This window comes from Danio aesculapii, chromosome 11, assembly GCF_903798145.1.
Source record: "Danio aesculapii chromosome 11, fDanAes4.1, whole genome shotgun sequence".
Taxonomy (NCBI): Eukaryota; Metazoa; Chordata; class Actinopteri; order Cypriniformes; family Danionidae; genus Danio; species Danio aesculapii.
In genome coordinates, this window is record NC_079445.1 from 35,484,779 (window position 1) to 35,501,863 (window position 17,085).

Genomic DNA, 17,085 nt, shown 5'->3' on the forward strand with positions numbered 1-17,085 from the left:
TCCCATGAGCCTTGTGGTCCATAAAAAGACCTTGTATCTTATCTTCCACAGCTTCATTAACCTAATGAAAACAGTTACGGAGCACGAGTCGCCACAGATGGTTCTTATAAAGCGAGCGCAGCGATCTGGCGGGAACACATTGTGAGAAACATTCTGAGAAATTCGAGAAGGGAAGTTTTGAGGATACAGGGAGGCAAAAACATTCAAGTCTGCACATACATGGATTTGTGTGCTTTAAAGAAGGAAATACTAAATCCAAGTCTATTTGTAGCTCCCATTGAGTGAGATGGGAAACCTAGAAATAGATAATAATAATAATTCATTTTCTTTTCCGCTTAGTCCCTTTATTAACTTTCCAGTATATGTTTTGCGCAGCAGATGCCCTTCCAGCTGCAACCCATCACTTGGAAACATCCATACACACTCATTCACACACACACACACTCATACACTATGGACAATTTAGCTTACCCAATTCACCTAAACCACATGTTTTTTGGACTTGTGGGGGAAACCGGAACACCCGGAGGAAACCCACGCCAACAAGGGGAGAACATGCAAACTGCACACAGAAATGCCAACTGACCCAGCAGGGGCTCGAACCAGCAACCTTCTTGATGTGAGGCGATTGTGCTACCCACTGTGCCACCATGCTGTCAATAATAATAATAAACATTTTTATTAGTATAGTACTTTTCCTACATACATGCAATTCAAAGTGCTTTACAAACAAACAAATATTAAGAAACAACATCAATATCGGGTAAAATATAAAAAAAAAACATAAACAAATACAAAAAAATCAAATGTATAAACAAATAGAGCAAAATAAACAACAAGTATATACTCAGATGAAAGCATACATGTACACACATATATAAATATACACCCACACACACACAGTGGTACTTACATGTGTATATACATGCCTACACTGTACATGCATACATATATACATTTATTCATTCATTCGTTTTCCTTCGGCCAAGTCCCTTTGTTCATCAGGGGTCGCCACAGCGGAATGAACCACCAACTTATCCAGCATATATTTTACACAGCAGATGCCCTTCCGGCTGCAACTCAGTACTGGGAAACCCACATACACACTCATGCACACACACTATGGCCAATTTAGTTTATTCAACTCACTTATAGCGCATGCCTTTGGACTGTGGGGGAAACCGGAGCACCCGGAGGAAACCCACGCAAATGCCCTTCCAGCCCTTCCCACTGGCTGCAACCCAGTACTGGGAAACATCCATACACTCTCACATTCACACACATACACTATGGTCAATTTAGTTTATTCAATTCACGTAACGCATGTGTTTGGACTGTGGGGGAAACCCACGCCAACACTGGGAGAACATGCAAACTCCACACAGAAATGCCAACTGACCCAGCCCTAACTCAAACCAGGGACCTTCTTGCTGTAAGGCTAGAAGCGTCGCCTCCACAATATACATATATACATAAAATGTAACAATTTCAAGGTTTGTCAGTTTAGTGGCTAATTTGTACGAGTTGTTATGCAGAAATGCACGATTTTTAAAAGAAGGCATGGTACCAAACCCCACCCTTAATAGCATTGAAAATGCATGTACTACACATACTATTATATTCATATGCCATTTTAAAAAGATATGTCTCAACATGTTTTTGTTTGTTCATGCAAAACATGAATGCTAGGGGATTCTTTCACTTTATTTGGGACACATTTCCAATTTTGGAGCATTGGAGATTATGATAACTACACTCTAAAAAGTTCTGGGTTGTTGTAACCCAATGGATGAGTTTGTCCATATTTGACCCAATATTGGTTTACAACAACCCAGCATTTTTAAAGTATATATTGCCTTTTATTGCACAAAAATGTACTGTATTTTTAGGTGAGCACTGCATTTTTTGTCACCTCCAGTTTTAAATGCATGAACTCTAACATACATTTGCATTTGATAGATGCTTTTATCCAATGTGAATAACATTGCATTGAAGGAATACTTTTTTTTTACCACTTTTTGCTAGTGCAGCAACTATTTAAGCTACAGGAAGTCTCATTTTTATTGCTGGGAAAACTGTTCTAAAAGCGATTCCAACAATACCATTTCATATCACTTCGTACTATGGCTTCGTATCATTGCACCTGCTGCAGCCATGGTACAGCAGCAAATTTCCTTGTTTATTATGCCAGAATGAGAGTATATTTCCTAGCCAAATTCATTTATTCATTTTCCTTCAGTTAGTCCCTTTATTCATCAGGGGTCGCCACAGCGCAATGACCCACAACATTATCCAGCAGATATTTTACAGAGCGGATGCCCTTCCAGCCCTTCCCACTGGCTGCAACCCAGTACTGGGAAACATCCATACACTCTCACATTCACACACATACACTATGGTCAATTTAGTTTATTCAATTCACGTAACGCATGTGTTTGGACTGTGGGGGAAACCCACGCCAACACTGGGAGAACATGCAAACTCCACACAGAAATGCCTACTGGTCCAGAGACTTGAACCAGCGACCTTCTTGCTGTGAGGCGACAGTGCTAACCACTGTGCCGCCCTCTTAGGTAAATTGACCTAAAAAATACCAACTTTTTATTATTATCATCATCGGTTTTAGTACATGATGCAATATGACAGAAGAGTCAAGCTTTAAATGGGATTTTTTTTTTGAGTGAGATGCTAATGGTCCAATCCGATTGAACAATATATGCTAAGCTAAGCTAAAAGTGCTCCTTCCAGACCCTGAGATCGGCTGAATGGATTAAAAAATGCGGAAACGTTTTTTTAATAGGGCACTTGTAAAATATGACAAAAAAATGGAGTGTTCCTTTAAGATGTACATTAGTAACTCAGTGAAGAGATCATCTAAACAGTAATTCAAGACATTTTTAGCTTTAGGGCAGCAAATTTGCATTACTTAATTCCTGAATGACTGGATTTTGGCAGCAAAAAATAAATAAATTAAATAAAATCACTGAACACTGTTAAATGTGACCACCTTAAGACATGGGTGAAAATTGCACATAAACATCACTCAGTTCTCCATTCATGGGCCTCAAAGAGAATTATACTCCGTACTCTAGATGCACTGGGAGGCTGTGGCGAAATAATAACCTCTACGATACAATTACCTGCTCCATTAGAGTCTTTTTCAAGATCAGTAATCATCCCATCAAAAACAGATTCCCTTTGTGCTCTCTGAATAAATCCCAGACTCCTCAGCCTGATGGAAGCCTTCCCGAGTATGAACAGCATTCAGCGGGACTCCGCACTCCTCGTAAATGAAGAATATAGGACAAAATTGGAAGTGAGAGGGACCGATGCACAAGAGGCTTAGAGGCGCGTAATGATACTGAAGTGCCACTGATGATAAGATCCAAATTATTCTCTACAGGGCGTCACAAGACCTTTGCAGTCATCTGTAAGCTCTGACTTTATATTAGACATGTGAGATTAAAATATAGATGGGATAACAGTACTGAAATATCTCACATGAAAGAATAGTAGAGCTTTTTTGAGCCATTTTTCAGGTAAAGTGTATGGTAACACTTTGTTTAGATGGTCCATTTGAGTATTAGTAGACTGTCTGCTTAATATCTGTTGATACTGCTCCATCTACCTGACTATAAGAAACTTTGCAAGTACATGTCAATGTACATTAACCCTAATCCCAACCGAACAGTCTATTTATAATCTAATGATTATTAGTTGGCATGTAGATGCAATGTAACTCAAATTCAACAAACGGACCATCAAAATAATGTGTATTATACTCTATATATTATAATATTTATAACTTTAAATATAGTATTACTGAAAGTAAACTGATAAACTGTAGTAGTATGCTTTAGTTTTTATGAAATTAATTCTGTGGTATTATAATATACAGTGGGTACGGAAAGTATTCTGACCCCCTTACATTTTTTAGCCATTTTAGGTCTCTCCAGAGATTCTCAATTTGGTTTATATCAGGGCTCTAGCTGGACCATTCAAGAACAGTCACAAAAAAAGTCTGAAGTCCTGAGCTCTCTGGAGCTTTTGTCCAGGATATCCCTGTATTTGGCCGCATTCATCTTTTCCTCGATTGCAACCAGTTGTCCTGTCCCTGCAGCTGAAAAACACCCCCATAGCATGAGTCTGCCACCACCATGCTTAACTGTTGGGACCGTATTGGCAGTGGCTGGTTTTCTCCACACATAGTTTATAATTAAGGTCAATAACTTTTGGTCTCATCAGACCAGAGAATCTTATTTCTCACCATTTTAGCAAACTCCATGTGTTTTGCCCTGGCTAGAGGTTCTGTAGGGCCACCTGCCATAAAGCCCTGACTGGTGGAGGATTGAAGTGATGATTGAATTTCTACAACTTTTTCCCATCTCCCGACTGCATCTCTGGAGCTCAGCGACAGCGATCTTTGGGTTCTTCTTTACCTCTTTTATCAAGTGAAAAATGTAACGGGGTCTGAATACTTTCTGTAGAAAACATGCAATATTACTATTGTTGTATTAATATAGCAGCTAGAAATACCACATCATATTAAATTCAAGTACTTTACACTCAAGGAATGATTTTTGATGCATGGTCGAACTACTGATTCGTAATGAGATGAAACAATACAATTCTTAAGATTTTTTTAGGACAACTTAATTGTTTTATGTTCAATCCACTTAAATGTGTTACGTTAGCTTGATCGAATTAGGTTGGGATAACATGAATGAACTGTATGGAATCCTCGTTTTTTTTGGGAGACTTGAACTGGGACTAGTTATCCAAATCCTTCAAGTCATTTAGGGAAGTTTGTGACATTTTTAATTAATGAACTCTACACCTCGATTGAATTTGAAATATATGGATTAGTCCACATTGCTTGATGTTATACCAACAAATTCTCCTCATAAGTATTCTGCAGTTGGAATATTTAGTAATGGTGTTAGTGATCATTGTACAATTGTGTGTGTCAGGAATTGTAAACTACCTAAAAATAAGCCTAAATACATTTTAGAAGAATGTTTTTAATTTTTAGTAAACGAGCATTTTACATGACTTGTATAACAGTGGTGTCTTGTGTATGTGATATGGAAGATGTTGATCTGGCATGGAATTATTTTTAGATGATGTTTAGCTTCGATTAATAAGCATGTGCCAATAAGAAAAATTAGAGTCCGTGGTAAAGATAAATCTTGGTTTAATACACTTGTTTCTTCTTCTATCAGAGAAAGAAATATTGCTTGGACCAAGGCTAAAACAACCAATAGCATTAGTGATTGGGTCTACTATAGGGCATTAAGGAATAAATGTTCTCAAATGATTAAAAAAAAAACAAAAAAAAAAGCAAAAAGTGAGTATAATCTTAATATGATAAATAGAAATTTGCATGATCCTAGTAAGTTCTGGAAGCTGATAAAAATCAACAACTGGGACTTTATCGGCCCCAACAGCCCCTGATTTAATAAAGGTAAATAATGAAGTTTACTATAAGTTTTTTATTTTATTTTATTTTTTAAAAGAAAGATGTGACAACTAGGCATGGGCCGGTATAAGAATTAGACAGTATGATAACCTTGGATAAAAATACCACGGTTTCACGGTAACACGGTATTGCTGCTCTAAATATATTCTTTTTAAATGTTTGGGTAAAAAACAAAAACTTTTTTCCCCTTTGAAAACAATATATTTTATTTTTTGAAAGATTTAAAATATTTTGGAACAGTAAACATTTCAGGCTAAATAAATCAAATGATTGACTTCTGCTGTCTTCATTAGTTTCAAAAACACAGATTTCTTTACAATTTAAAACGCCATTTTTGGATATTTTTTTTTCTGCTGGAGATACTGTTGTCCTAAAAAACAAACAAAAAAAAGTCAATAAAAAATCTTGCACATACCTTAGGAACGGTATTACAGAACATTTTGGCGGTTTTAAATCCATGACTTTTCAAAACCGCGGTTTACTTTGAAAACGGTTATCGTCCCATGCCTAGTGACAACTGGAGGAATGTTTGAGGTAATAGTTGATCTCTTTGAAAATCATAGCTACAAAACATTTTAAACATGCAATATTTTTGTTTGTTTGTTTAAAGTCGCCTTTAATCTTGTTAAATTAATCTTTTCTGAAAAAATACCATGACTGCACTTATTTATAAATAAAATATAGTAAAAACACTGACATATATTACAACATATATAATTGTTATTTTTTATTATAACTAATAAAAAATAATACTTTATTAAATCTTCTCAGAGTACCTGGTATGTCGTTTATAAATATCAGTTTCATCAATTATTTACTGATCCATTATTGCTTTGTTTTTTTTTTTTCCATTTGAATAAATTAAGACCGTGTCCTACTGCATTATAATTAAATATCATTTAAAAGGTAATGTCATTGGTGATGTAAATGTGAATGTTCAGTATTATTACTTGTCATTCCAATGTGATTTATTTCCAGAAACACTTTTTAAATGTACTTTAGTGTAGTTTCTCTTAATGTAGTCACTTATTTACATAATAGGTTGATTTTTAGCAAATCCAGTGTTTTTCAGCTGGCTTTATTATTGAACAAACGTCCATTAAATCCCCTTCAAATACGCAAACCTTTAGCGCCCCCTGCTGCATATATATGGGAAGACTACTTTTTTTTATTTGGCTTTATACACTATTTTGTTGTTGTTGATCTATTTACAAGTGATTAATGTAATTTTAAAATTTATCCGAGTATAGAAATACTAATAAAAACTATATTTTATTGTTTCACATTATAATCATCTGTACAGACACAAGAGAAAAACAAATCTCAAACAAATACATTTCTAAACAAAGGACAATTTTTGATATATCAAACTATTTAGAGAAGAAACAAAACAAACAAAAGATAGACGTAAATTCTAACCTAAAGACACTTGAAAATACAAAGACAGAAATGCAGCCCTGTTTAATTCTGATGGCAAGCAAAGTCAAATAAATTAAACTTTCGACTAGTAAAATGTAGCACATTATAAGGCATCCACTACCTGGTGGCACCATTCAATCTGTCCAAGCTGAAAAACTCCCCAAGATGAAAAGTACAGATTTTTCAGCAAGCATGGTCTCGCATTAGACTCCATTTTCAGTCTCTAGTGAAAATTTACAAAAGCGAGCGCTAAGGTGTTTTTGAGTTTATCAGCAGCTCCACATGGGTAACAAGCATTCACAAGGACCACTTCCCTTATTAAAGCGTCTGTGAATGTTCATTTCCCATAATGCATTTCTGAGTGGCATTAAGGGAAAAGGGTCTTTCTTGGGCCTCAAAAGGGTGATGTTTTATTCCAAGAACCCGTCCAGAGTAGTCAGGCTGGAGGTGGGTTTGCTTGTAACGGGCCTGGAGACCTTCTTCCTCTTAGACTTCATGACAAGAGGTCGAATCTCAGAAAGAGGAGACTGATGCACATGTTAAGCAAATATCATAAACAAAAAGAATGAACAAAAATGATTTATTAGTATAATAGCAGTAAACTGTATATTTATGTGATAAGGATACGGGTTGGATGAATTTGGCTCTTCCTCCGAGCCCATCATAGCCAGATCTTACCTGCAATAAAACAGAAAAATGCATGAGGCGAAACTGCAAACATTTGATTTATTTATTTGATTGTGAAGCACTTTGGGTGTGTGGCCATACACAATAAATGCGCTATATAAATACACACAAAACATGATTTAATAATATATTAAATTCGTTAATATAAATTTGTTCAACAAGCATGCATCTGATAATGATCACAGTAATGACATTTATCAATGCTGTGCTTTCAAACTTATTAGTCTAAATAATTGTAAAGTAATATTATTAATGATGCTAAATCTGCATATTAAAATGATTTACAATGGATCAAATGACAATAGGAATGTTATATTTTAATATTTTGTAACAAATGCAGTCTAGATGAGAAAAGAAAACGAATCAGTCATAGAAAACGAATAGCATTTTAAAGACATGGCACAACATTGCACCTCGTCCACAGTGCGACAGGCTTTACACTTTACATTGTGCAAATATCAGATGGTCCTCTTTGCAGCATGACAAACAAACATTAAAATTGTACAGCAGAAAGTTCTGCAATAACAATGAATGGAGCTGTCATCACATCAGCGAGTTCACGGAGTTTGCTCTCCTGTTACAATAATGACAGCTGGATGAGCTCTGCAGTTAACCTCTTACTAATATTGGTAAATAACTGGATGATTAAAAAAACTTTAAAAAATTGTGTACACCCTGAGTAAAGCCACTGTAGCCTATAAAAATATAATGTATCTGCTTGTGTTATATTATAGGGCTAATGAATTATTAAATAATAAAACCTAATAGTGCTCTATATTTATTATTGCTCAACATATCTGCTCAAACTTTAAATGCATTTTATTCAAGCTTTTAAACCACTTTTTCCTTACATTTTTTGATTTAACTAATTTAAATGTAATGTTCAATATAATTTTTAATAGAATAAGTTGGTTATGAACATTTTAAAGTTAGCCATACTGCTAAAATTATGCAAATTAAAACGCGTGGCTCTTTGCATTTTAAGTGGTTTAAATGTGCCTCTGAACTTGAATACCCCGTTCTAGAATGCATTTATGAAAATATTTTATCAGTGTAAGTCAGGATTGTCGACCTGAGTAAATTATGAAGTGCACAAAAAAAAAGGAATATAAATAAACAAAACGTCAAGACACTGAACCACTACAACCTCCATTGTAGTATTGCTAGTTACAACAGTACAGTTAACTGTTAACTATTAACAGATTTATGAATGACTAAACTCTTTAAAACTTTAAATCTTTAGATAAATTTAGATTCTCGGCTGAAAGGGTTAATGCAGAAGAGCCTAGCATGAAATAAAACTGTGTAAACGTGATCACTCGTACACAAAATATGGTGAAGGCAGACCACAGTGAACACTGCGCTTGAAGATTTGATCAATTGATTGAAGCACTGAAACCATGTCAACTCAACTGACATCTCACAAAAATTAATCCAGAGCGTGAATACTACAATTTAAAATGTTTTAATTAAATTTGTTAATTTAAGTTTTTTTTTTTTTTTGCATCGTTATATTTTTGTGGGGGCACCAAAAGGATTCGCCCTACACAAAGGGACCCTCGGCTGAAAAAGTTTGAGAACCACTGTCCTATATAATATCTTTTCTTTTGGATAAAGTCTTATTTTTTTTAGATTGGCTAGAATAAAAGTAGTTTAAATTCCTAAATTTTTTTAAGGTCAATATTATTACACCCCTTAAGATTTTTTTTTTTTGACTGAGTACAGAACAAACCACTTGTTAGCCAAATGACTTGCTAAATTAACAAAACTTGCCTAGTTAACCTAATTAACCTTAAGCCTTTAAATCACATTTTAAGCTGAATACTAGTATCATCCAAAATAACTAGTAAAATGTTATGTGCTGTCAGCATGGCAAAAACCAAAGAAATTAGTTAGAATTAAGATCTTTTAAACTGTTGAAAAACTTATTAAGCAGCACTTGAAAAATATTCTGAAAGAATGAATATACTTTTAGAATAAGGGCTAATAATTTTGCCTTTAACTGTATGCTACAAAAACTTAGAATCGTGTCTTACAGTGCCAGATTTGCAGGGGTCCAGCATGCTTCCAAATGCATTCTTTCTAAAGAGTAGAGAGTTTCTAAACAAGGGTCCCATCATGACATCATCATCTTTAACACGACCGTTCTGAAAACAAAAACAGGCATAGCAAAATATTAAACTCTCAACATGAAAAAGTCTTATTCTTCAATATTTTAACAGTCTAACAGAACACATACATTTCTGCCTTGTGTATTTTCTGTGTTCTGTGTTGATGAGGATCTGTGGAAAAGTGAAAATGAACAGATATCAGTAGGAATCATAAGAACAGAGTGATTAAACACTGGAGTGTAGAGTGAAAACTCACGCTGAAGGATCCAGACGCATCTTCTTAGGGACCTGAACGGGTTTCTTCTCCACATGTTCAGGGGTGTTGATGTCAAATGTCAGGTTGAGGTCAATTTCCTGAGAGTCTGTCATCTGACCATGACCAGGAGGCTTCAGCTCCAGAGGCGCAGGGCTAGAGACAGATGTACAATTTCTCTCTTTAAAAACTATTTCAAAGTGTTTTATTAACCAAAGGGATTCAAAATACAGCTGATTTCTGACCTTTCAAACACTAATCTGCTGATAGCCTCGTTAGTGCGAGTTGGAGTGCTTAACGTTCGCTGAAGAATCTCCACCTTCTTCTTCAAACTCTGTGAAACATTAGAGATCAAATCAAGAGTTAAGAAAGCTGTAGGAGTCAGTTTGGAGAAATTGCACCCTCTTGTGGCTGATTGACTATCGCACATGCCTTTTTCCAAAATGGGGTTTTACGATTCATGTTTTCTTTGCATTTTATTTCTAAAGCAACTTTTAACCTTAAAGCATTTTAATAACAAATCCGAAAAACAAAAATATATGTATATAATCTCTAACTTTAGTTAACTGCTCCAATGCCCTAATATATTTCTAAATATAAATCTACTGTACAGAAAATGCTGTTTATTTTCTTACCCGTATATAAATTAAAAATAAAAATATAAATGAAAACTTTATTTATTTATTTATATGTAATTAAAAAGACATATAATTACATTTGTATAAAGTTATTTTGCTTACAAATCTAAATTTCTATCCGATAAAGTATTTTTTAGTGTTTGAAATAACTAATTGTTATGGAAATTTTCGTTTTTAAGACCTTACTTATTAAAATGTATATGTTTGTTGTGTATATTAATGTTATTCAATACCATGTTAATCAACGCTCATTCTTAAATATATATGCCAGATATTGAAGAGATTCACTGAAACTTTGAATTTTCAAACAATTGAATTCATTAGAAAGGGATAGTTCACTCTAAAATGAAAACTGCCATCATTTATTCTTCTTCCACTTTTTTGAAACCTGTTTGAGTTCTTTTCTTCTGTTGAACAAAGGAAGATATAGTGAAGAACGTTGTAAAAAACAGCCATTATTCCTACTAAGGATGTTTTTTCCAACATTCATCACAATATATTGTTTGGTGTTCAACAAAAGATAATCATAAAAAGGTTTAGAACCGCTTGAGTGTGCGTAAAAAGTGAGTAAATTAACATTTTTGGGTGAACTATGCCTTTAAGGCATCTTAAAGACTGCGGGTTGAAAACCAATTGTCTATAACTACATTACTATATTTTCAATATATACATATTATATAAAAAAGGTGAGTTTCTAACAGTGATCTCTTTGTCTGCGCTTGACAGATCTTTCTGAAGTGCCTTCATGTCCTCCTTTGTCTTGTTTGTCTCTGAAGTGGCTTTCTGCAACTGCAGAACAACAAACAAAAAACTTATTGAACTCAAATGCATGGATGCAAAAGTATGTTTTTATGCACAGTGTTAGAAAAAAAGAAACCTTGCTGTTAGAAGAGATCATTTCCCTTTTTAGCTTCTCACACATCTCATTTGATGATTTGAGGCTTCCTTTCAGATTGTCGTACTCCCTGAGAAGAAAAATACATTTATTTGAGGTTGAGTATTTGGTTTATGTATAAAATGCTAACAGCATGTAAGACAGCCCAACTGGTGTCATTTGAAAAGATTACGGAAAATAAAAAATAAAGAGGTTGTAAGTTTAAAAACAAGACTATGCTAAATATACAATTGCAGGATTTGCTGACTGCAATTTGGTGAAGTAAATCCTACTTTTTAAGTGAGATGCAGTATATAGACAACTGTTCAACAGCAGATTGACCAACACCCATATCAGTGATCATGGCCTCCACCTCTGACCTCTGGCCTTGAAGGACAACATCCAAACTAAAAGACAGAAACACACAATAAAGCATGTAAACAAATAGGAAAAGGAACCAAAAATGGCCATTAAATGTTATTTATCCATATAGTTAGAACTGTGACAAAATAATCATTCCAGAAAAGGATTCTGAGATTTCCAAAATGCATCACTATTCTCTCTTGAATCGATTCAGAGCTTAATTTTTAACAGCAGATGCCACTCTAGGCTAGTTTTTAACTGCTCCAGATGATGCTGTAGGACCAAGATGGCGCTCTAGGACAGTTTTTAAATTACAAATAGCGCTCTAGCTAATGCTAAGATGGCATTCTAGACTATATTTTTACTACAGGTTGCACTCTAGGCTAGTTTTAAACTGCTCAAGATGATGGTCTAGGACTAAGATGGTGCTCTAGGCTAGTTTTTAACTGCTCTAGATGATGCTCTAGGACCAAGATGGTGCTCTAGGCCAGTTTTTAAATTACAAATAGAGCTCTAGCTAGTTTAATGCTAAGATGACATTCTAGACTATATTATAACTATAGGTTGCACTCTAGGCTAGTTTTAAACTGCTCTAGATGATGGTCAAGGACTAAGATGGTGCTCTAGGCTAGTTTTTAAACTATAAATGGTGCTCTAGGCTAGTGTAATGCTAAGATAGCAATCTAGGCTATATTTTAACTATAGGTTGCACTCTAGGCTAGTTTTTAACTGCAAATGTCGCTCTATGCTATTTTTTTAACTGCTCTAGATGACAGTCTAGGATGGTGCTCTAGGCTTGTTTTTAAACTGCAAATGGTGCTCTAGGTTAGTTTTTTGCCAAGTATGCTAGTTTAATGCTAAGGTGGCACTCTAGGCTAGTTTTTAAATGCAGGAGGCACTCTAGGCTAGTTTTTAACTGCAAAAGTCACTCTAGGTTAGTTTTTAACTGCTCTAGATGACACTCTAGAGCTAAGATGAAGCTCTAGGCTTGTTTTTAAACTGCAAATGGTGCTCTAGGTTAGGTTTTAAACTGCAGATTGAGCTCGACTAGTTTTTAACTGCTCTAGATGGTTTTGAACAGCAGATGGCACTCTAGTCTTTTTTGGTAAGTTTGCTAAACGGGGTAGTTTAATGCTAAGATGGCACTCTAGGCAAGTTTTTAACTACAAGCTAACTCTCTAGACTAGGTTTTAACTGCAGAAAGCATTCTAGGTTAGTTTTTAAACAGCTTTTAGGACTCTACTACTACTTTTTAACAGCAGATGGCGCTCTAGGCTTTTTTGCAGGTTTTCTAGTTCTCTAGGCTAGGTTAAGCATTCTAGGTTAGTTTTTAAACAGCATTTAGTACTCTGTTCCACTTTTTAACTGCAGATGGCACTATAGGCTAGTTTTTAACACACTCAATTGCTCACTCAAATGTGTTCAGCTGAGTCATGCAAGTTGATTTTTTAGGTCACAAGATTAATGCAGACAGCTCACAATGAACACTCTTGTAACATGCTTAAACCTTTTCTAACTTTATTTATGATTATTTTAGGTTCAAGTGGTATTTGTAAAGAATTGGATGCAAGCAGAGTACAGCTTTTTAAAGCATACACCACCACCTGCTGTTAAAAACTAAGCTCAGAATCAGTTTTTCTCCAATCGAAATAAATATTTTGATGTAAACATGCATCAAAACCTCAACAGTGATTCAAAATTATTTTTAAAAGTTTCTTCCATTTCATCAATAACAATAATAACAATTGAGGTTTACATACAACTACACTAAATTGTTGACAATGTTGGTCAAATCCCTTCTTAGCTACATGTTTAGTACCTCTCATAGGTTTTCATTTTGACTCTGAGACGCTTGGCTTCCTCCTTGGCTGCCTGTCCTTCATTTTTCTGGCTCTCCAAGAAATTCATCTGTTTCTAAGATTTGAAAGCATAACAAAAACAAGACCAGCTTTAAATTACAGCCAAAACATTTGCTGAACCAATAGACTGAATTAATCAATTAAAACGAATATACCCGGAGAACAGAACACAGCATCTCTTTATCACCAATTTCTTTCCGGACTCGATCCAGATCCTTCTTCTGCTTCTCGATTGTGTCTTTTAAAGTGTCAACTGACTTCTGCTTTTCTCTCCATTCTTTCTCTGTAAATCACAACACACACAAAGATATGAACAGACGTTTACAAATTGATAAAGAACATAAGATTATGGTTTCTGCCTTACCTTTCCCAGACAGCACTGCTTTCATGCGATCGAGCTCATTCTAAAATCAGAACAATGCACTTGTCATATATAATGTGTTTACCCACTCTGGGAATTGAATACATTTAAAAGGAACATTCACCCAAAACTGAAAAGCCACTTTTTACTAATTCCGAACATGCTTCAAAATATCTTCTTTTGTGTTTTTGGGTGAACTATCCCTTTACCAGCATACATCATCACCTGTAAACTTTCAGGATCCACTGGCGCCCCTTCATCCTCTGGGGCTATGTCAAAGAACAGCTTGTTAATTATGTGCCGCGTGCTGACCTAAAACAGAAAAAGAAATGGTTTTAGTTTAGCCTGGTTTAATCAGAAGGGTAATTCAGTTTACAACCAGCCAGTGTTTTACCTGTTTTCTGCATTGTGGACAAGTTTTGTTTGGGGCTGACTGAAACCACTGGAGAAGACTGTTGATAAGAAAATAAGCATGGATAAATGTCACCAAGGCACATTATTTAATGGTTAACAACACGCAAATACTGGTAGTTATTTATACACAATTTAAATGCATAGTTTACCCAAAAATGAAAATATGCCCACCATTTAGTCAGACTCTAGTGGTTTTAATTTTTTTTTTTATAAATTTCTTTCTTCTGTTGAACACAAAAGAAGATATTCTGTAGTATGTTGGAAATAAGTAGCCATTGACATCCTTAGTTAAAGCAAAAATATCTGTAGAAGTCAATGGCTGCTGGTTTAAATCATTCTTCAATATTTCTGTCTTTGTGTTCAACAGTAGATATACATTTAAAAAGGTTTGGAACAAGTGAAAAGGGAGTAAATTATGACAGAATTTTTTTTTTTAGGGTGGGGGGTGAAATATCCCTTTTAATCAGTTAGGTTTTCAGGAACAAATCCAAGCTGATGAAAAATCCCAGAGAATAAATACAAGTTAGATATTATACGTATAAAAAAGACCAGACCATTTGAAAACTCTCATTTGTGTTATTAGATAGGTTTGACAAAAAGTTAATATACACTCACCGGCCACTTTATTAGGTACACCTGTCCTACTGCTCATTAACACAAATTTGTAATCAGCCAATCACATGGCAGCAACTCAATACATTTAGGCATGTAGAGATGGTAAATTCGATCTTCTGCAGTTCAAACAGAGCATTAGAATGGGAAAGAATGGTGATTTAAGCGAACATTAAGTGATAATTTGAACATGGCATGGTTGTTGGTGCAAGGCAGGCTAGTCTGAGTATTTCAGAAACTGCTGATCTACTTGGATTTTCACAACCAATAATCTCTAGGGTTTACAGAGAATGGTCCTAAAAATAGAAAATATCCAATGAGTGACAGTTCTGTGGGCGCAAATGCCTTGGTGTCAACAACATGAAAGCATCCTGCCTTGTATCAACTGATAGTGGTAGGCTGGAGGTGGTGTAATGGTGTGGGGCATTTTTTCTTGGCACACTTTGGGCCCATTAGTACCAATTGAGTATTGTGTCAACACCACAGCCTACCTGAGTATTGTTGCTGACCATGTCCATCCTATCATGACCACAGTGTACCCATCTTCTGATGGCTACTTCCAACAGGACAACGCACCATGTCATAAAGTGCGAATCACCTCAGACTGGTTTCTTGAGCATGACAATGAGTTCACTGTACTCAAATGGACTCACAGTCACCAGTCTCAATCCAATAGAGCACCTTTGGAACGAGAGATTTGCATCATGGATGTGCAGCCAACAAATCTGCAGCAACTGCATGATGCTATCATGTCAATATGGGAGAGGGGTCTGGCTGCAGACTCGATGCAGATGCAAGCTGAGCTGCATTAAAGGCTTTTTAATGCGCTTCCCTCACCCTACCCATCACAGTGATGTCAATAGCTCCACTGAGTGCATTGTCCATGACACTGTATCTCTGGGCGATGCAATCTCAGCTTGCATCATAAAGGCTGCATCCAGATACTATTGCAATATGGACCAAAATCTCTGAGGGATATTTCCAATACCTTGTTGAAGAATTAATCCAGTTCTGAAGACAAAAAAGGGGTCCAACCTGGTACATGTAAGGTGTACCTAATAAAGTGACCGGTGAGTGTATTTGTTTTATTTAATTTTAAATAAAAGGGCATTTTTAGAATTTTTTTTCAGAAGATTTAAACTTGTCAGAATAACAAACTAGTTCATTTGATTATTTAAAATCAGGGTTTTTTCAACTAAAAGGTTGACAAGCTATTCTGAAGTTAAAACATTGCCATTGGGTTGTCTAAAATTGTATAAACATGCCAGAGATACCAAAAACACTTATTTTTTTCAACTATTTTATGTAAAAAAGGATGAAATAAATAAAAATTTGTCACTCAAATACATAACCGTAAATTGTACATTTGAATCATAAAATGTTGTCTAAATTTTTTTTTAACTTTACAAACACAGACAGACAGACAGACAGATAGATAGATAGATAGATAGATAGATAGATAGATAGATAGATAGATAGATAGATAGATAGATAGATAGATAGATAGATAGATAGATAGATAGATAGATATGCATTGTGGTAATGTGGATCAAAAGCAGTAGTTAATGTAATGTAATGGCTTGATGCAACGTTATATATGGATATATAGATATGAACTTTCACAAGCGAAAACAAATACGAGCTAAGGTGAAGACACTTACCAGCTATAGTGAAAGGTATGACCACAGTGAATTGCAGCCACATCTTTGGAATTGTCGAAGAAATCTGAGCAGATTGTGCAGTATGCTCGAATAGGCATTGTTGATCTGAAACAGACATCTCTGTGTTTATGGCATGTTTCGTGTTGACTGATCGTGTGGCGATACCTGTTTATATCCTCGTGTGCTGTATTTACTTACCGAGATTAAACTGAAACGCATGAAAGGTCTTATGAATACAGATTTCCGTAATTAAACTCCATACTCGTGTTTATATTGTTTATTTTAGTTCATTTTGAGCTTCCGACTTGAGTAAAGCGGCGCGCCGTGTTCAAACCTAATGACTCCTCCTCTTTG

The 17,085-nt window shown here is 35.2% G+C and overlaps 1 protein-coding gene across 1 annotated transcript; it reads right to left on the reverse strand.

Moving 5' to 3' along the window:
• Positions 1-6,782: 6,782 nt before the first annotated feature.
• On the reverse strand, positions 6,783-17,059 carry traip (TRAF-interacting protein). The gene is made up of 16 exons (XM_056468303.1): positions 16,930-17,059; positions 16,732-16,836; positions 14,439-14,496; positions 14,270-14,356; positions 14,048-14,087; positions 13,839-13,966; positions 13,644-13,738; positions 11,755-11,868; positions 11,465-11,552; positions 11,287-11,376; positions 10,195-10,283; positions 9,953-10,105; positions 9,825-9,867; positions 9,622-9,732; positions 7,526-7,576; positions 6,783-7,425 (listed from the first exon to the last, which is right to left on the reverse strand). The coding sequence occupies exons 2-16, from the start codon at positions 16,827-16,829 to the stop codon at positions 7,309-7,311; spliced, it is 1,362 nt and encodes a 453-aa protein (XP_056324278.1). The 5' UTR covers positions 16,830-16,836; positions 16,930-17,059; the 3' UTR covers positions 6,783-7,308.
• Between the last annotated feature and the right edge of the window lie 26 nt (positions 17,060-17,085).

Excerpts from the sequence above, each read along its gene's own strand:
- traip (XM_056468303.1), bottom strand. The coding sequence starts at position 16,829 with ATGCCTATTCGAGCATACTGCACAATCTGCTCAGATTTCTTCGACAAT. Across the intron at positions 11,553-11,754 it reads TACTGCATCTCACTTAAAAA|GGAGTACGACAATCTGAAAG; the intron begins GTAGGATTTACT and ends TTTTCTTCTCAG. Across the intron at positions 10,284-11,286 it reads GCGCAGACAAAGAGATCACT|AGTTTGAAGAAGAAGGTGGA; the intron begins GTTAGAAACTCA and ends AATGTTTCACAG.